The sequence below is a fragment of the Oryza sativa genome, chromosome 7 (genome assembly GCF_034140825.1).
Source record: "Oryza sativa Japonica Group chromosome 7, ASM3414082v1".
Classification (NCBI taxonomy): domain Eukaryota; kingdom Viridiplantae; phylum Streptophyta; class Magnoliopsida; order Poales; family Poaceae; genus Oryza; species Oryza sativa.
In genome coordinates, this window is record NC_089041.1 from 24053513 (window position 1) to 24073507 (window position 19995).

Consider the following 19995-nt stretch of genomic DNA (forward strand, 5'->3'; position numbering starts at 1 on the left):
ATGTATAATATACCAAAACTATTTTTTCCCATCTAAGTTTTTTCTACTTTCAAATGTGTACTAAAGCAAACTTGCATACAACATTCTGTGCATACGTGTTAATGGTAATTAGTACTCAGCACGTGTCTTCAACATGTTATAGCAATCATGCTTAATTCCACGTTTAATTTGTAATTTTTTGGAGCCAGTTTGCGCAGTTATGTTTATTCTTTGTTCATTGGCATCATAGACCAGCGCAACGCAGGTCCAAAGATTAATGAGATGCGGACGTGTCAGTCAGTTTGATCCTGCAACTGACAAGATATGTAAACAGCAGATCAAAACAGCCGATCGGCTGACAAGCCGATGGAGTAGTTCCAGCCAGTAGCCAATAATAGCCGATGTCGATACTAGCCGATAGCGATAGGGTTTAAGCAATCGGCTATATGTCCAATGTAGATAACGATATAAAGGCAATCAGCTGATGATGATGCAATAAAATAACAATATAATCTAGTATAAACCAATCGACTAGCAATGATATGATAAATAAGCATCGATCCGAAGGTTAAAGCACACATCGGCTGGAGGTCCGATGTCATGAAATCCACAAGATTAGATTAAACAGTTAAACCTTTGTTGTCATCGGCGAAATCCAGCTTATATGTATGTGCAATCCTTATGAGCCAATACAACGTCCTGATAACTCACCGGCTGAAACCCCGATGAAACCCTTATTGGCAATCAAGAAGCAGGCTAGAGATTATGGTTCTAAGAACGACTTAGTAGATCAAACTTAACTGATGCAGCACTAAGTATGAAAAGAAACATAATATCTAGACAATCAAGCTGTTGACTGATTTTTAGGGTGGTAGATGTCTGAGCTAATCTAATCTAGCAACGCGATTTAGTCGATATCGGTAGAAACCCTAAAACGAGAAGCAGCCGATAGAGCTAAATTGATATGCTAGGACTAGATTAATAGAGACATATGATAAATAGGTAGGCAAATATATCATCCAAACCAGAGCAATCCAAGAGGTCGAATGTACTGATGCAGCTTTGAATGACGCTGATGTAGATGAGACAATTGCCTGGGCCGACGGAACATTGGACTTATCCCTTCGCCGGAGATCGAAGACGATGCAGCCCCGCGTCGGGTGCCAAGTTCCACAGAAACGTAAAAAACAAAAGTAGAAGTAAAAAGGGTGGCGATGCGCCGAATTGTATTGATCGTAGATTGATAGATTACAATGACCCCGGGTATACATATTTATACCTATAGGGAGATACTAGTCCTTGTCGGACAAGAAAGAAACTAAAAAGGAAAAGATAAAGTCCTTATCAGACACTAAACATACTTTCCTAAAGATAAAAGGAAACTAACAAACTATACCTAATTAATAGATAACTGTCATGTCGTATCCTTCTTGAACTCGAACTCTTCTAGATAAGCTTCCTTTGATTGATCCGACTCCACCAAGAACACGACATCGTGGCGACTTGACTCCCATCGGCTGATTCTAGAACTTTGAAGCCGATACTGACTCTAAACCGATGGTAACTTTGGGCTTACCAAACATAGGTGATATATAGCTCGAAGCATTATCTTTTTTGATAAAACCGTTTACACATGTGTTTTTTTTAAGATATTGGCTACTTAAGATAATCTTAAATTTTACCGATAAAGTATGTCTCTAGGGTCTTTGATGAAACTGTTTACACGCGTGTTTGTTTGAGTGAAGACATTGCTATTCAAATAATCGCCAGTTCTATCGACATCGTGCAATCAACCTCTGGCTCCACGCTTTATAGTCTACTCCCTCCATTCTAAAAATAATCACTTATCCAATTTCGTTGATTCTTTTTGGATAAAGGGAGCAGGACTCAGGTCCATTCTAAAAAGAGTCACTTATCCAATTTCGTTGATTCTTTTTGGATGAAGGGAGCAGTACTTAGGCTGAGTTCTTTTGTTCACTTTCTCAACTCAACTCTCTCATTTTCTGTACGCACGCCTTTTAAACTGTTAAATGGTACTGTCGGAGAATGAACTCCTCCACCAGGGAACTGTGAGGCCCCCCTTTGTGAGTTCGGCCGGGGGCAGCGGGTGAGATTCAAGTGAGATTCGAGGGCTTGGTGAGCGGAGCTGCGTGATCTTGAGGGGGTTAGGCCCCTCCAAGACGATGAGACAAAAAAGATTTATATAGGTTTGGGCCGCTATGAAGCGTAATACCCTATTCCTGTGCATGATTGATTGAATATAGAACACCAGTGCTTGGGGTTGCGAGACCCAAGCGCCAGTTCGCTCGGAAGTCCCCCCTCTCCACCACTAGGCCTAGACCTCCTTTTATACCTCAAGGGGTTACCACATGGGCCTAACAACCTAACCTAACTCCGGTGGAGAAGTATTATAATTTTTGCATTAAATGCATGTCTTGTCTTTTGACTTGGGAAGCCAAGCACACGTCGTCTTGATGATAGGGCCTGTCAAATCTTGCCGCCTGACACGGGGGGTGCCCCTGTCAGTCACCATTTAATGGGTGAAGACTTCTGGGCTCCTATTACACTGGGAAACGGGAGCCTTGCTTTGACCAGAGCGGGAGGATCGACTCCGGCTGGGATAAGAGGATGAGAACCTCTCACCATCATTACATTATTTGATGGGATATGTCGGGCTGCACGTCGCCTGACACACGCGATGGTGCGCCTGACATCTTGGGTCCCATCAGTCATTCGACCGGTCACAGACCTGTTGAGTGCACTGCACACCGCATTAAATGCGGCGTGGCGCGACCGCTCGGGACGCCATAAATGCAGGTAGGTGGGCACCTGGAAGCGGACACCTAACCCACCGTACGTGGTGACCTAGAGAGGGGGTCGGGGGAGCCCGACCCCTAGTCACGGGAGGGGGCGGCCACCGCCCGACCTCGGGCCCGATCCCCCCTCGGGAGGGGGGGGGAGGGAGCCACGTGGCGCCTGGGGCGGCCTTCTCCCTCTAGTCTCGGCCAGGGAGTGGTCGCCGCCCTACCTCGGGCCCGACCCCCCTCGGGGGAGGGCCACGTGGCATTGGAGGGCAGCCTCCTCCATCCAGTCTCTGGGAAGGAGTGGCCGCCGCCCTACCTCGGGCCTGACTCCCCTCGGGGGAGGGCCACGTGGCATCGGGGGGCAGCCTCCTCCGACTAGTCTTTGGGGAAGGAGTGGCCGCCACCCCACCTCGGGCCTGACTCCCCTCGGGGGAGGGCCACGTGGCATCGGGGGCAGCCTCCTCCCTCTAAACCTAATACTCCCGGGCCCATATCACCGACAGGTACGTTTTTTTAAAAATTTTTCTATAGGACAATTGTTTTTAAAAAACATATTAATTCATTTTAAAAAATTAGTTAAAACTTATACATCGTTTGTATGCCCTCCTCTCGGCTCCTCCCAAACAAAGGGCCCGTTTGGGGAGATTAAGATTATGAGAAGCAGCTGGTTGGTAGCCAGTATTTGAAAATCTGAAAAAGCTGGGCTTTTCAACTTCCGACTTCTAATTTATTTTCTGGATTCTATAAATACAACCTCTCAAAATTTAAACCAAAAAGCTGTACCGTCTCGAAAGCTTCTAATTATGAAGAAACTAAAGCAGCAAGCTCCCAAACAGACCCGATCCTCACTCGAGTCGAGTCTCGGTGGGGAGGCCCAGAAGGGTCAAGAGGTCAAACAGCCACCGGTTCGCCCAAAACCACGTACCTCCCCGTAGGCCCCACCCTCCATAGACCGCGAACCGCACCGAGCACATCCCATCCGCCGGTCTCCATCGCCCTACCATCCCAGCCGGTGGGCGTCCCCTCCCGCTTCCGCTCCGCCTAGCCCAAAGCTGCGCAGCACCCTGAACGGCACCACACCACGGAACCCCTCAATTTCCACGACGCTTCCTAATCCTCCCTCCTCATCAAAGCCGTCACCTCGCTCGCGTCGGCGGCCTCGACTCCCCTCCCCCAAATCGGTTCCCCTCCAAAAAAACCAAACCCTCAAAACCCTCGCCTCCGCTCTCTCGCGCACACTCGTGCTCCCTCCTCCCCCCATCCATGGCTTCCTCCCCCGCCTCCGCCGCCTCCGAGGAGGAGGCCGTCAAGGTGAGGTTTCCGCCGCTGGCGTCGTGGGGGGTGTAGGGGATCTCCCGGTTTGGGCGTTTTTGTTGGTGGAGTTTTGGGGGGACTGATTCGGGGGGTAGTTATTTGGGGTGCAGGCGGCGAAGGTGCTGATGGTCGGCGCCGGAGGCATAGGATGCGAGCTGCTCAAGACGCTCGCGCTCTCCGGATTCCGCGATATTCACATCGTAAGTTTTTTTTTTTTTTGGCTTGCTACGTGTTTGCTTCATCCCCTTACTCGCGGTTAAATTTGAGCTGTTCCTAGGGTTTTAGCCGTGTTTCGTGAATTGAGCTCTGGTATCATCTAGGTAGATGCACGTGGATTGCTGGGTGTCTCCAGTTAGGTAGTTGCGGGATCTGTGATAGGGATTGGAGGATAGCGTTGACCCCAGCTGACAAGTGGGCACTGTGTAGAGTATGCGTGGGTTATCCGGTGTCTATCTGGAGTTTTTTACTTAGTGCTGATGTTTCAGTATTTCTTAGTTTTTTTGTGAATCAGTAGCTTTGTGTATTGTCTATTGTTTCACCAATTAGAACCATGAATAAACAATCCGTCAGGAACTTTAGTATTCTTTGCAACCATGCTTGGCAGGGATTGTTTTGTGTAGGTCATTCTTGTTAGAATTCGTCATAAAAGTTAGTCGATATAGCGGAACGACGACTAACCTTCCTGATCACTTCAGTCATTGATCGCCCAAGACACGCCAGATGACGACACAGGAACACACGATATTTGTTAACGAGGTTCAGCCGAAGCCTACATCCCCGAGGCTCTGATTATGGGCGCTCCTCCCCAACCAATATAGCTCCTAGCCGCTACGAGTCCATGGTCACGCCGCCATCATCTCCCTGCGTGTCTACGCTACATTGTAGTCGCCATGGTTACATTGTGGTGCGCCCCTCTCTATTTAAGAGAGATGCCGGGTTACAGAGTTCGACTCTAACTCCACCCCCTAACACCTATTACAACTACAAGTCCAACTGTAACCAAATAGAACTAGTATATTCGACACCTATTCTAACAGAATTGTTGCTAGGTTCTTACTCTTAGATGAACTGTTATGCTGCTGCCCTTGTTTCGTTCACTGCTGATATGAAAGCCTCCATTCACATGACTTCTTTTGAGGTTGATGTATTGCACTTGGACCAGTTTGGAAATAGACACGGTGTATTCTTTGTTCAGGTATCCATAACTAAATGAAATGGTATTTGAGGCACCTAAGTTTGTTATCCACACAATGCCGACTTGGCTGCTATTGATTTCTGATGATTTTCTTTTTTGGACTGACGTTTGTAGTTATGTTTACAAAGAAGGAAATAAAACCTTTTCTAGGACCACATGTCAGTATGGTACTGGGAGATAAATTAAATCCTCGTCTATTATTTTCATTTCTTTTCATATTTTATCTGCTTTTCGTTTTTTTCTTCACTGATCCGTTTCTTGCTTCTGACATACTAGTTTACATTACATTGTCAAAGGGTCATTTTCCCTTGGTGTTGATGGAGCTAATGAAAAAAATATCTTGATTTCCTCTCAAAGTGTTGTACACAAGGAATTTGATCTTTTTCTCTACAGATTGACTTGGACACAATTGAGGTGAGCAATCTGAACAGGCAGTTTTTATTTCGGCAGAGTCATGTTGGACAGTCAAAAGCCCATGTAAGTTACATTTCTATATGTTGATATGATTAACATAGTTGTATATGAGCTTTCTATTATGTATGTATTTGTTGTATTCACCTTATTATTGCTGCTGCTTATTCTGTTTTTGTCATTGATCTTGTCAGGTTGCTCGTGATGCTGTTCTGAAATTTAGGCCAAATATCAATATAACATCATATCATGCAAATGTAAAGGACGCTCAATTTAATGTTGAGTTCTTCAAGCAATTTAATGTAGTCCTGAATGGCCTTGATAATTTGGACGCTAGGCGTCATGTTAATCGCCTTTGCCTTGCTGCTGAAGTTCCTTTGGTGGAAAGTGGGACAACTGGGTTTTTGGGACAGGTGAGTTAAGAAAGTACCACTGCTCTGGTCCCCGTAACTCTTCTGCATGTATGAACGGATATATAATACACTCTGGCTTATCTTCTTCGTAATCTGTATGGTTAATAAGATTTACCAGACATACGGCCTTCTAGTTGAGTATGTTTTGTGCACTTACCATTGTTCACTGTGATCATGTGGGTCCAGAGGGAAAGTGTGGTTGTTACTTAATCAGGCCGTTTTAGTGCAAATTATCTAATGTTGATCATAGAACAGGTTTTCTACCTTCTCCACAAAGTTCCTAAAATAATATGGTCATTTAGACATTATCCAGCCTTATTTACAATCTAACTCTTTATACAGCTCAAATCAACTCCTGGTGGTAGCTTGGCCAATATTTGGTGCATGTTCATATAAGCTGCACACCTTTTAGGTAGTTACGTACATTGCATACAGACATTACATACTTTTGAAGTGCACATGAATACATGATGTATATCATTTGTTGGCCTGTGATGCATGGGACTCTGGTAGGCAAAGCTGAAGAGTTCTTTTGTGTACCTTGATGTATTGTGTTTATTATCTTGTGCATGATGGGTTTTTTGTGGTCTAGAATCTAGATTCTGGGCTTAACAATAGTGTCATTTAAATCATCTTCTTTATTTTTTTATCACGTATATGTCAACAACTAACTGAAAGAAGCTACCAGTGTTCACTAAATTAACTAATGGATGAATCGACCTCGGTCAAATTATTCTGTTTATTATTATATTAGGCCGCAGGTGGTAGAATCCCTGTCTCACGAGCAAAACAGCCAAGTAAGCTAAGTCTATATTTTCAAGTTAATTCTCTTCTAAAATTATTTCCATTCCATATTTTGCAGGTTACTGTTCATGTCAAAGGTAAAACAGAATGTTATGAATGTCAACCAAAGCCTGTCCCTAAGTCATACCCTGTCTGCACAATTACAAGCACTCCATCTAAGGTTTCCTTTTGTCCCACTTTCCTCCTAATTATATCCCTCTACTGTGAAAATATTAGTTTGGAATGCCCTTAGTCAAAGTGCAAACCTATAAAAATCTGACCACTTGTGGGCATATTATTAGAACTTACCACATAGGGATATTTTTTTATTTGTATTAATAATACGGTATTTCGTCACATCTTTTTGTATTCTTTTACTAATGTATAGTCTATACAGTTACAATAAACTGATGTTTTGGAGTATGCGAACAAACTTCATAAAAAACAGCTATCAGTATCTTTGGATTTTCAGATTGGGCTTACAGCAACAAAATGTGCAAATCTGTCCAAAATGTACCTCTGTAACATTATAATTTTACCTTATTTTATAAATATAATGGAGTCTATTAGTCAAAGTAGTTTTGAAGGATCCCCCCAGTGTCCAAAGGCCACCTATTTGCGACTGGACTGGAGGAGGTAAATAGACTAAGTAGTTGTCAAGGTGTGCATTGGAAACTGTGTCAATATCCAAAATGGCAGGTCACGTTGACAAATTAATAAAGAAAGAAGATGCTATCTCTCCTATGCTCTCCATATCTTCAGTTCTCCCATCCAAATCTATGGACATCTCACTGTTAAAAGTGTTCTAATCCATACATAACTTGAAAATCCTCAATATGCAGAAGGCATTCTTTTAACAAGCACACACTCCGCTTTATGGCATTTTTTGTAATTAAAAATCTGAACTTGACTTCTTGTGGGAATACTCTGTGAACTTGACCATTTGGAACAAGCACTGTGCTGCTCTGATCAGTTTTTAGTGTTAGAATTCATTACTGACTTTTTCTTTTCACAGTTTGTTCACTGCATTGTTTGGGCAAAGGAGTTGCTTTTTGCAAAAATGTTTGGGGATAAAAACCAGGACAATGATCTTAATGTCCGTTCAAATGAAAGCGGCACTTCGAAATCAGATGTATTTGAAAGAAATGCAGATGAAGATCTTGATCAATATGCTAGGAGAATTTATGATCATGTCTTTGGTTACAACATCGAAGTGGCCTTAGAAAATGAGGAAACTTGGAAGAATCGAAGAAGGCCGAATCCAATATACATCCGTGATACATTACCTGAAGAAGCTATTCGGCAAAATGGTAGTTCACGGGACATCAATAATGAGCAGGAAGAACCATCTGCTATGGTCTCTTTGGGTCTTAGGAACCCACAAGAAATTTGGAGCCTTGCTGATAATTCAAGGGTATTTTTGGAGGCATTAAAACTATTTTTTGAAAAAAGGGAGAAGGTTGTATTTTATTCGGATCTAGGTTATGTAACCTTTAAAGTTACTTCCATCTGAGATATTTTGCTCTTCTGGTTTTCAGGAAATAGGGAATTTAGTATTTGACAAGGATGATCAGTTGGCTGTTGAGTTTGTTACTACTGCAGCTAATATCAGAGCCTCCTCTTTTGGAATACCTCTGCATAGCCTTTTTGAAGCTAAAGGTGTTGCTGGAAACATAGTTCATGCTGTGGCAACAACAAATGCTATAATAGCTGGTTTGATTGTTATTGAAGCAATAAAAGTCCTCCATGGTGATTACAAAAAATATAGGTGACTAGGCTCTTTGTTTGTTTCATGTCATTGTTGTAGCATGTACTTCTTTTTTTTCCTAAAGATAGTAAACTTAAGCTAAAATACCTGCTCTCTGGTCTTCTGGATATGGTAATGTCCAGAGAGTTCTAAGGTGCTGCCAATTTTCTGGAATTTAATGGCACTTCATTGGCTAACAATTTTACAGAATGACATATTGTCTTGAACACCCTTCAAGGAAGATGCTTTTGATGCCTATCGAGCCATTTGAGCCTAATAAATCATGTTATGTCTGCTCAGAGGTATTTTTGCACTTTCTTGGGCTATGATATTCGTATGTTTGTTCGCTTTCTTTCAAGTCTGACCCAAAACTGCTACTGAATGCATCAGACCCCTCTTCTTCTGGAGGTTAACACAAAGACAACAAAGCTGAGGGAGGTCATCGAGAAGATTATAAAAAGCAAACTTGGGATGAACCTCCCATTGGTAATGATTGGCTCCACTCTTGTTTTTGAGGATGGTGAGGGCTTAGAGGAAGATGAGGCTGCAAATTATGCTCTAAACCTTGAAAAGGTACTAACCTTCCCCCTTCAAAGCAGTGAAATTATATCCTCCATGGAATTTCTTTCTTTCTAAGCTATGGCCCTTGCAGTTGCAACATTGTTAAAATACTATTCATTTTTTGCCAACTGAGCTTTGTCTGGTTATTACAGGTCTTGGCTGAACTTCCAGCTCCAGTTGTTAATGACACAAAGCTTACTGTTGAGGATTTTCAGCAGGAATTGTCATGCAGCATTAACATTAAACACAGGTAACCTATGAACCATGTATGCTGATCTGTTTGCATATGGGAGGTCTTTCTAAATGATACTTATCTATATGTTTTTCACATATATTTCAATGAAGAGAAATCCTTTGCCGTCCAACTATCTTCTCAAAAGGTTGGGATCTTGCCAGATGTAAACTAAAAACAGACAATTTTGCACAAGTGAAAATGAGCTGCTACTAATTTGCTATACATGGACCAGTGGTTTTTCACCTTTTTCACTAAAGTTATCATTTGCAGAGTATTATGATGTCACAACTTTTAGTTTCATAAAATGTCCTCTACGTATAACTTTGTTCTAACATGTAAGGTTGTTTGGCTCATTCCATTACATGGATATACAGTAGCTTATAATGCTGTGCTATGTAGATTTGGAAGCTATATGTTATGATAGTGTCGTAGTGTACACATACAGTTGCCTACTCTTTCAAGGGGGTAGACTGATTTTTCAGTGATTATTACAGGGACGAGTTTGATGAAGAAAAAGAGCCTGATGGAATGGTTCTATCTGGATGGTCTGCTCCAGTGGAGAAGCAAGTTACGAGTAATGGGGGAAACCAGTCGGTTGCTTCTTCATCTGGTGCAGATTATGCTGACGGTATTGTTGAGGACATATCCACTAAACCTGGAATGAAGCGCAAGCTGGATGAGGTTTTAGAGTTGAAGGAGAATTGCGATGCATCCAGTAGTGCTCAAGTTGTCGAAGATGACGATGACGACGATCTTGTTATGCTTGATGAGAACCCAAAGTTAGCCAAGAAAAAGAGATTGCAATAGCAACCCCTACGGTATCTGTTCCAGGGATAACAGCGGTTGACTTCCGCTATTATGGCTAACACATTGTTCCAACGTAACATCTTTTGTAACTTAATGATGTTTAGGGCTGATAACACTGAGGTATCAGTAAGCGTACTCAGGGTCATTTTTTTGCTTTAGATACGGTACTTTAGGAATGTAATTTGTAGCGTTTAGGCACAGGAGTGACTAATGCCCTGCTGACAGTCAGCTGTAAGGCTGCACCTGTGTTTGTCTAGACTGGAGCAATGGTGATGTTCTTGTCTACTTTCTCGTTTCTGCTATGCGGTGATATATCTTCTGATTGTTTTCATGGTTCCGTTGCCCTGATACGAGGAATATATTGGTGGATTTAGACTTCTATATAGTGCTCAAAGCCTCAAACGTCACAAGAAAGCAGTTCCCACCTGTGCTACGTGTTATAAGCAACAGCAATTTTCTCCTGCTGAGTTTTCTCCCGTTAAGAGATGCATATCGTTCATTAGGTCTTGAGAGATGCAGATCCGGCCCAGTTCTTTTCCGCTTAATGCATCAATTGACTCTGGTGTAAGAACTTTATATATAAATAAATACTGTTACCTCTTCATCCCTTGTCTATCACTAACATCCATATGATTTTAGATGCATATGGGTTCAGGTAAAAATCTATTTAAAATCCAAAATATCTTATAATGTGAAAAACATCTTATAATGCGGAATAGAGGGGTATAATAGTTAATCCATGTATTACACTCGAATAGGTACATCTCCTCAGCCATCCATCATAGAACACAATTAAAGTTGATTAGTAGGATAAGCATCTATATTAGGTTCAAGTAGAGGTTGATCCTAAGATGAATTCCTTTCAGATGAAATGTGGATGAAATCTGAGTGATGATCTCCTTATATTTGTAAGGTAAAATTAAATATCACTCCTATGTTATGAGTGGTAGTAATGTTGATGGATAAAGTTTATTTTTCAGAAATTGTATTTTTGGAAGTGTTGTGCAAAGGCAACTGATCCACAGATAAGCTGAAAGTAGACCTATGGAGTACTTGAGACAAACGAAGATGAAATCACAAACACAAGGGAACACAGTAGGGCTCAATTTTTTAATAGGAATTGATCAAACCTGAGTATAAGGAAACTAGAATTATTTTCAACTAGAAATCGACCAAACCTGAGTATAAGGAAACTAAAACCGAATTGCGATAAAAAACAGATATATCAAAAATTGAATTGAATCTCTACGAAGTATACTAGTATTCCAACATCTCTCGTTTTCTATCTTCCATTCAGCAATGCGATCATCATATCACAGTTGAATTGAATCAATATTCCAAGAACACTACCCCATCCACAAGAGGAAACCTACAACTCTGACGCCGCAATTCCCCAATTCAGGGCAAAACACTCGTCTCACGAATTCGAAACAACAAATCAATCAATCAATCAACAAAAAAATCAATGCAGGAAAATCCGCGCTAGTTTCCGGCCACCGGCCGTCCTCGCGAGGCCGTCGACGAGCGCGGCGCCCCTCAAATGGCAGACGAGGGCGCAGAAGGCGATCCCGAGCAGCAGCGCCGCGAGCCGCCGGAGCCCGCCGCCTCGCCTCCTCCTCCCTCCTCCTCTCCTCCACACCGCCGCCCACACGCCGAGCGCCTCGCCGAGGCCCGACGCGTTCCAGTAGTCGGCGAGGACGGCCAGCTTGTCGCCGAGCGCCAGGGAGAGCGCCAGCGCCGCGAGCTCTTCCGCCGGTGTTGCCCTCCTCCTCCCCCTTCCCCCCATCCCGAACCATCCCCCACCGCCGCCGCCGCCGCCGAGGAAGAGGACGGTGAGGGGGCGCGGCCGCGGGAGGAGGCGGCGGAGGGAGGACGAGACGAGGCGGCGCAGCGGCGGCGGCGGGAACGCGACGGGCTTGGGCTTGGGCTTCGATCGGCGGCCGCGGCCGCGCTGGGCGGCGGCGCGCGGGGTGAAGCTAACGGCCGTGGAGGCGGCGAGGGGGAGGTGCGGCGGCGGCGTCGGCGTCGGCGGCAGCATCATGTCGTTGCGTGCGAATTGGGTGGAGCGGATCGAGCGGGAGGGGGAGGAGGAAGGCGTTCGCGTGCTCCTCTCCCCCGACCAATTTGGATTTGGAGGACACGAATTGCGAAATCGACGTGTCCACTGCTGCTACTGTCGCGCTCTCCTATGGGTGAAGGTTCATTCTCTGCTCAGAAATTCATGGCTCGCTTTTTAAACTGCTAAACGGTAAGTTATGTGAGAAAATTTTATATAAAGAAGTTTCTCTAAAATATTAGATAAAGGGTGTAGCTATATTTATGGCGCTATATTTTTTATCAAAAAATAGTCGGCATGTATTTACATTGTAAGTCCCTAAATTACATATGTAATTTTAGTGTATTTACAATGTAAGTCTCAAAATTACATATGTAAGTACTAAAATTACATATGTAAATTCGAAAATTACATACTAATTACAATTAGTATGTAAATTTGTAAATGAGGTGTAACTACTGTGTAAGTGGCTGAAAAAAAATCGACTGTAGCATATGGCGCCATATTTCTAGCAACTCCGTAGATAAATATATTTTCAAGTTTGTAATAATTAAAACTCAATTCATCATACGTTATTAACAACTCGTTTTGCGTAAAACATTTAATCTTCATCTTCATCTACATTAGTTTCAAACACCAGCATTGTATGAAATTCTACAATCTTGCTTGAAGTACAAAATCAAATAATCATGAAATTGATTGGAATTTGGAAGAGTGTATCTCTTTGCACTTTGAAAGCACAAGTTTATAACCAATGCCCTATGGTGCATTAGATGGCAAATGCGCGATGTTCAGGTAATAGAGGTTGAGTCCCTAAAAAAAGTTGTATCAAGTTACATGGTTTGTTTGACTGTCTATTTTGGTTTACAAGCAGCAACGAATAACCAATCAAAACTCGGGGCAAGAAAACAGCTTTCTTTGGTTTACTTTTCCTTACTGAAAATGCTATTACAACAAATGACTGAATGAACGTAAGCAATTGAGCATCACTCATATCATGTCTGCTCAGTCGATTGAGGGGGTCCGACATGCTCTTTGGCCTTTATGCATCGCGCATCTCTTTCTCCCTGCAATTGGCTGATTCTTACAAGGAGAACCATCCGAAGCTCGAGCACCACAGATTGATGGCCATCCTGAGCTTCCGGAAAACGGTACAGAGGAAGCATCGGTGACCTTTATTCCTTCATGCGCATCGCATCTTTCTCTTCCTGCCATTGGTATTGTTTCACGGCATCTGTTGTCCGTCAACGCTTCACAGATAGCTGCGACATTGCCTGTCACTCTTTTCTGACGTCCCTGGCCTTTGGATGACAGTGTGCTGGTAGGATTCTGCAATTTGATCAGCTCAAACCACATTCTTCCGGAAGGCTGATTCTCTTGGGACTGATATTTACCATGAGAAATCTCCTCCCCACTGAGCTTGTCAACTGTCATGCTTTTGACCTTTTCTTCATTCTGGAGCAAATCAATGACTCGAGATGAAACAAACTCTTCTGCTTTGCAACCATTATGCAGCTGACATTTTTTACTTCCTGAAATTACTTTGTTGGTGCAGGCAGAGTTGTCACTCTTTTTGGCTTCACAGATATCAATGACCTCAGAGGTTTCCTGTTTTCCATCTTCTATAGGAGCTTCTCCAGTTTTTATTTCTTTCGCTTCAAAGCTATACCATGGTCTTGATGATTTTTTCACTGTTGCTGGCAAAAATTTGGAGAGGAGTTCACTGGTTTGCTGTGCTTGATCTGACTCGCTTTCATTTTCAGTTAGTGGAGATATGGATTCAACAACTGGAATCTCAACTTGGCAAGAATAGCTACAAGAGGAGCCTTTAGGATTGACTGTGATTCTTCCTAGTCTTCTACCTTTGTGTAATTCACACCTCTTCCTTCCTTGTACTGGATGGTCAAGACAAGAGGAGCCATCTTCCAGCATCACTCCACAAACATCGTTAGAATCTTGTTCTGGCATAGTTCTTCGTTTTATAACATTGACTCTTTTGACTTTGTATCCTTCAGAACTTCGACGTGCTTGTTTGCCATAACTGTTACCTTCAGATGTATTTTTCCAGCGAATGCCAATTTCCTTGTCAACATTGTCACCAGAGTTAACTAGCTGAGGTCTGAAGCCAACAAATGTTCGAATTCTTGGGAGCATATTTTTCATAATGCCAGATGAGACATCAACAGACCCATTTCTGCTTATCTTTATACCTGCTTTCTCTCTGAACACTTCCTGTTTGAAGTGCCGTACTCTGCTAAGCAGAGATGATCTATTGTTGACTGCCCCTTGTTCTAACTTGATAAGTATTTCTTCACGGCGAAGACCACCGTTCTGAAGCTTGTTCCATGCGTAATCAAACACTCTAAGCAGCCGAGCCTCAGTCTTCTCAGCTTCTTGTTTGTTACCCATCTGTTTATTTGCACATTAAAGACACATTAGAAAAGAAAAACGAAATCCAGTGCTAATTGCTAAAAGTGGAATTATGCCATAAGATTCATAACTTTTTTAGGGCACATAATATTCATAGTTGACCCCGTTGCTTTTGCAAAAGCTACTAAAGATATAGTACTTATACACTCCATCCATCATAGATACTCTGATAGACCAAAGATCTTAACTAGTTATTAAAAGTGATAAGATGAATCTGAGTGTCCAAACATTTGTCATGAGCAAAGCGTAACAAATCGGATAGCTGTTCGTGTAGACTACATGATAGACAATGCTGGTGCTGAAGACAAAATGCATTTTTCAGTTCTTCAAACTTCAGACTTGGGCATGGTATAATCTCAAAATTTGTGGCAATTGACCATCAACTTCTATTTATTTCACTCAACAATTTATTCGGACACGAAGCCATTATTGATCTCCACATGAACGGTACAGTTCAACTGTTCAAGGATCCATTTCTTATCTGAAGAAACAAAAAACGAGCATGGAAAGCAGTTTTGCACTTACCAGAGCACATCGGAACACCAAGGAGTAGCCTCTGACGAAAACTTCCCTGAACAACCCATTCCCCGTCGCCCGCGTATTCGTCTCCGCTTCGCCGGCGGACGGCGGTGGGTTCCCGGCGTCCAAGTGCGATCCCGTCCGGCCGTACTGCTGGAGCCTCGCCCTGACGCTGTCGGCCTGCCCGAGGTACACGACGACGACGCCACCACCACCGGATCCATTCCACCGCCGAGCCGCCCTGATACCCTCGTCGGAGGCCCTCGCGACGCCCAGCTCGTAGAGGCCAGGGAAGTTCTCCGGCAGGTTGAGCACCCTGTACCTCTGGATCCCTTCCTTGCCGGCGGCGTGGTCCTCCCAGTCCGACGGCCCGACAAGAACCTGCAACCAGGTTGGGGAATTCGATCGAGGAGCAAAAATCAGATCCAAATCAATTCAAGAACTGGCAACGAAATCGGAGGCGGTAGATGGCAACCCGGGGAGTTCAACTCGACTCCACCGGATCAGATCTCGTCAGCTCTGCGCCGGTGGCGGGTTGGCAAGGGGCACCTAACCTTCCATGGGGAGAAGAGGGAGTCGTGCTTGGTGCGTGGGTAGTCCTCCCGCTTCAGCCTCGCTGGGACGGCGGCGGAGGCCGCAGGCATCGTCGATCCGGTCCGCCTGTGGCTGCGGAGTGGTGCGCTCTCAGTCTCAGCGCCGCCGGAGCCGCCGGCGCCGCTGCGGCCGCATCGGCGCCGGGAGCGGGGGCTCGTCGCTTTTTGAAAATCTCGGGTTCTCTTTTGGGCTGGGTTTGGGCCGTGAGCCCGCGGCTCGATCCGACCCGGGCCTGGGCGCTGTTTGGTTGGGGTTGGGGAAACAGCTTTTGCCGTGTGCGCTCGGCCGTTGGATTGACGATCCGATGGTCTGGATGAGGGTTTACCTAACCGTATGGTTATTGTGATTATCACATGTGGTAACTTTTCAGTTTTGGAAACCACGATATACCTCGTGATAACCGCGCGGTAATCGCCAAACTGCGGGGTGACGGTAACCCCACCTCAAACGGTTTGGTAAATCCTAGTCCAGATCAAGAGTGGTGGAAAAACAAAGGGGGTTTCATTTGTCAGGTACTCTAACTGTCCAAGCCATTCGAGCTATAGTGTGACTGTGTACAACTCGTGCGGTAATAATTGTGGTAGATTTTCACTATATATTATTAGAGAAAAATATGTAGTGAAAACTTAAAACTTTTGTAGGATGTAAAAATATATGTATGAGATTTGTCTACGTCGATATGAATAAAAGTTTTACTCATAATGACATAAATAATCCGAGACATTTATTTTTCTATGCTATGATAGTTTTTAGTTTTTTTCCACTATAATGTGGTTTTCATTACATATTTTCCTCGCAGGGGAATTAAAGGGGGCACATTCTCTTCTTTTGCCTCAGATTGAGGGAGAAACATGTTGAGAAAAAATTGGTGACATGAATTCCCCATGTCCCTCATATAGCACTTTGAAGTTTGAAATGATAGTTTGTCTCTCCCTCCCCATTTTGCATGGAAGACATGCATGATGTAGCATGTTTTCTGTAACCAGCGACGGACATGAATTTCCTAGTTCCGAACTTACACATATATATATATAGCTTGTTTGGTTCGTGGCCAATCTCAATCAATTAAAAAAATTGTTTATTTCTACTAGTAGAATCTGGGTGAGTGGACGATTTACATTTTATTTACTCTTCGATATTATCTTCCACTATGATTTAACGTCAATCATTGATGGTGATGTACGCGAAATTCGATCGGCACAATAATCGGTCGCTGATTTAAGATATTTTAATTTGTTTCCTTGGTGTTTTCAGGAGAAGACAATAACTGTTTTGCAACCCGTTGAGGCAACAATGGTTATGCATATTTTGTCAAACATATATGGATATTTAACAATATGTGCTATCTATGCCTTTAAGTTGGTGTTCTAAATAGTTTTCTTGTTGTCTATGCTTTCAAGTTACGATTTTGTAATTCGCAGTTGTTCGACCTGCAAGGTTGTAACATCTGTAATAATTGTTGTAGCTTTTGTGAAATAAAGATAGAAATGAATATTGTTGTTTAAAAATAATATAGCCATGATGGGGAGGCCTGGCGATGAGTCTAGGCAATCAATGTGTTCAGGTCTTAGGTCCAAGCCATGTCCACAACAGGATTTTCTCTCTTTACCTTGGGTCCTATAGAGACTTTTATTGCTTTACTTGAATTGGTAAGCATCTTCAGCAATAGCTCCTATTTTAGAGTCCCTAAAGGTTAAATGGGGGCTGCCCTCATTTCCTCAGGACTCTAAGAATGGTTCTAACTCCAGCAACAACGTCTATTTCTTAGCCCCTATTTCTTTTTCTCCTCTATTTCATCTTATAATCCATATTTTATGTTTAGTTTAATATTACAATAATGTAAATATTAATATTTCCAACGCATAGAATTTAATCAAATTTAAATTAATAATTTCAAACAACACAATTCAATTGAAATTTGAATTTTTTTTTCTAATATCACACTGATATGTGCATATACGTACACTAGTGTGAGTGCATGGATGACTCACTAGAATGCTCGATTAGTGCATCTGTTGCGGCTAGTAGCAGTAGCAGTTCATCCATCCTACACTCAGTATCCAATGATATACATGCATATATGGATGCATATAATCATATATGAGCTGGACAATATTAATAAGATATATTATATCCAGTGCATACACAAAACTGCATGCATATATGCAAGGAGATATAGTAGTAGCTCCTTCTAGATCAGCATCAAATCTCAGTTGGCCACTGGCGGCAGATGGCTGTTCACACTTAACAGGAACCAAACCACGTCTCATCGATATGTGGAAAAATCCATGCATACGTGCATCCATGCAGGTGACCAATACTATAGCAGGGCGATGGCCGGATTAGAGCAGAAACACCCGCAACAAGACAGTCGGCAGCGTGCAAGCAATCGCACGGGAAGGAGCACGCGTCGTGGAAGCATTCCCCCGCGCCAAAGAAAACTGGATAGGGGCTGGGGATAGAGCCCCCAGGCCTAGGGGCTGTAGGAGGGAATTTGGGAGCCTTCCTACTTTAGGGCCTTAAGTAGGGGCCCTGTTGTACTTTATTTTTTTAGTCTCAACCTCTCAAAGTTGTTTAAGGACTGTATTTAGGGGTTTTACTGAAGATGTTCTAAGCATTCGTGGAAATTGTACTGCGAGGAATTTTTTTTGGTTCATTCCTATTCTTAACCTTGCCATTTTTTTTTTGGCAACGGTAAGAGTTGGTCATTGCTTTTTTTTTTGGCAAAAAATAGTTAGCCTTTCGCTTAGTTTGCTACCAAAGTAAGCAATTAGTTGAGCAGTGTCAATTTTCTTTGGCTACAAACCAAATAAATGACTAATATTTTTGCACTGTCAAATTTACTTTAGCTAGATTGAATTTGGCTACAAACTTAAACAGACCCGAGAACTCAAACTTTCAAGGAATTTTTGCACTGCATGATGTATCAATTTTCCCGTCATTCGATTTTTATATACAACCTAATTCTAAAGCACAATATAAAATCTACAGCTGTACAATCGCTGATACCATGCAAACCGTGTCACATCAGCATTTCGTCAACCAGGCAGCAACAGCAAAGCGCCATGAAGCTGCATGATCACGTAAGAAAAATGTCATGAGGATAAAAATTCTACACGAAATTCATAGCCCCAAGAAAACGAATTTCTAGCATCTTACAATCCTGCGATGAATCCACATTTGGGCTGAGGATGCTCCGGCGGCGCGGGCTCGTCGTACGCCGCCGACGGCGGCGCCATTGGCCCTAAAAAATTGCAAACCACAAAATTAAGGCGATCGATTGAACGAAATTTTGCCAAAGCACACGCTAATTAATCAGCCAAATGGCATTCAAAAAAAAGAAGGCATTCAAAAAAAAATTAATCAGCCAAATCCTCTTTTTGCCAAAGGCGGAATGCAATTTAATAGACGTTTGCCGAAACAGCATATATCTGAGATTTGTAGAATTACTAATTAATTACCTGGTGCTCCATCGTGATGCAAGCTGCTCGCCCGGTGCTGCATATCGCCGTTTGCTTTGCGACGAAGCGACGGATCAAACGAAACGAGAGAGAGAGAGAGAGAACACAAACACAACACAACAGAGATGCTTTCTTTCTGAACGAAGAGAGAATCTATTTGTTCAGAGCAAGGAGGCCCAAGAAAAGGTTAATCATGCTGTGTGCTGTTGCGATGAACAGGCCACGCAGGAGAGAACACAGCTGGTTTAAGGTTAGGAAGCCTGCACAACGACAACGTAGAGGCAGGCAGGCAGGGTATCCATCTCTTTTCCCCCCCGGCCGTTAATGTTAGTATTATTGTGAGCCATTGTTTGCCCGTCTCCAGCTGTATCTCTCTCTCTCTCTCTCTCTCTCTCTCAGGCTCAGCTTTTTCTTCCTTTCTTTCTTTCTTTCACCTGTTGGATCTAATCTTGGCTTTGCGAGACAGGAGGTGGTGAAGTGGCAGTTCGCTTTGCCTTGCGACGTACAGGCAGGAAGCATACAATGCATGCACAACCCCAACATAGTTGGGTGCCTTTGCTGTCAGTGGTGTGGTGGTGGTGGCATGCGTTGCGTTTTTCACCGTCAATTGTGCGTCCCCGTGTGCGTCCTTGCAGTTGCCGGTACGGATACAGCCGGGTTAGGGCATGTTGTCGTACAGCAGTGTT

The 19995-nt window shown here is 43.3% G+C and overlaps 3 protein-coding genes and 1 long non-coding RNA gene across 7 annotated transcripts; 1 reads left to right on the top strand and 3 right to left on the bottom strand.

Annotated features, from left to right (window-relative positions):
- Window positions 1-3944: 3944 nt before the first annotated feature.
- LOC4343750 (SUMO-activating enzyme subunit 2) lies at window positions 3945-10534 on the top strand. 4 transcript variants are annotated; one of them, XM_015791959.3, is made up of 11 exons: window positions 3945-4094; window positions 4193-4297; window positions 5686-5769; window positions 5898-6116; window positions 6979-7080; window positions 7915-8358; window positions 8438-8667; window positions 8855-8948; window positions 9037-9219; window positions 9360-9457; window positions 9937-10534. In XM_015791959.3, exons 1-11 carry the CDS (start codon window positions 4047-4049, stop codon window positions 10247-10249), a joined length of 1920 nt encoding a protein of 639 aa, XP_015647445.1. In that variant the 5' UTR covers window positions 3945-4046; the 3' UTR covers window positions 10250-10534. The 4 variants fall into 4 exon arrangements, with proteins under 4 accessions (XP_015647445.1, XP_066168464.1, XP_015647446.1 ...); XM_066312367.1 differs by having other exon boundaries at window positions 7915-8313; XM_015791960.2 differs by having other exon boundaries at window positions 4208-4297.
- A 938-nt stretch (window positions 10535-11472) lies between these two features.
- Window positions 11473-12353, bottom strand: LOC9270926 (uncharacterized). The gene has a single exon (XM_015790794.3). The coding sequence runs from the start codon at window positions 12288-12290 to the stop codon at window positions 11712-11714; it is 579 nt and encodes a 192-aa protein (XP_015646280.1). The 5' UTR covers window positions 12291-12353; the 3' UTR covers window positions 11473-11711.
- A 657-nt stretch (window positions 12354-13010) lies between these two features.
- Window positions 13011-15984, bottom strand: LOC4343751 (protein EFFECTOR OF TRANSCRIPTION 2). The gene is made up of 3 exons (XM_015789329.3): window positions 15809-15984; window positions 15261-15635; window positions 13011-14714 (listed from the first exon to the last, which is right to left on the bottom strand). Exons 1-3 carry the CDS (start codon window positions 15896-15898, stop codon window positions 13311-13313), a joined length of 1869 nt encoding a protein of 622 aa, XP_015644815.1. The 5' UTR covers window positions 15899-15984; the 3' UTR covers window positions 13011-13310.
- A 2736-nt stretch (window positions 15985-18720) lies between these two features.
- LOC112939712 (uncharacterized) lies at window positions 18721-19612 on the bottom strand. The gene is made up of 3 exons (XR_003243562.2): window positions 19310-19612; window positions 19008-19092; window positions 18721-18919 (listed from the first exon to the last, which is right to left on the bottom strand). It is a non-coding gene; the product is annotated as an uncharacterized lncRNA (long non-coding RNA).
- Window positions 19613-19995: the final 383 nt, after the last annotated feature.

Coding starts and splice junctions, on each gene's coding strand:
- LOC4343750 (XM_015791959.3), top strand. CDS start 4,047: ATGGCTTCCTCCCCCGCCTCCGCCGCCTCCGAGGAGGAGGCCGTCAAG. Junction 4,095..4,192: donor CCGAGGAGGAGGCCGTCAAG/GTGAGGTTTCCG, acceptor TTCGGGGGGTAG/TTATTTGGGGTGCAGGCGGC. Junction 9,458..9,936: donor AGCATTAACATTAAACACAG/GTAACCTATGAA, acceptor TGATTATTACAG/GGACGAGTTTGATGAAGAAA.
- LOC9270926 (XM_015790794.3), bottom strand. CDS start 12,290: ATGATGCTGCCGCCGACGCCGACGCCGCCGCCGCACCTCCCCCTCGCC.
- LOC4343751 (XM_015789329.3), bottom strand. CDS start 15,898: ATGCCTGCGGCCTCCGCCGCCGTCCCAGCGAGGCTGAAGCGGGAGGAC. Junction 15,636..15,808: donor CCCTCTTCTCCCCATGGAAG/GTTAGGTGCCCC, acceptor ACCTGGTTGCAG/GTTCTTGTCGGGCCGTCGGA. Junction 14,715..15,260: donor TGGTGTTCCGATGTGCTCTG/GTAAGTGCAAAA, acceptor GCAAATAAACAG/ATGGGTAACAAACAAGAAGC.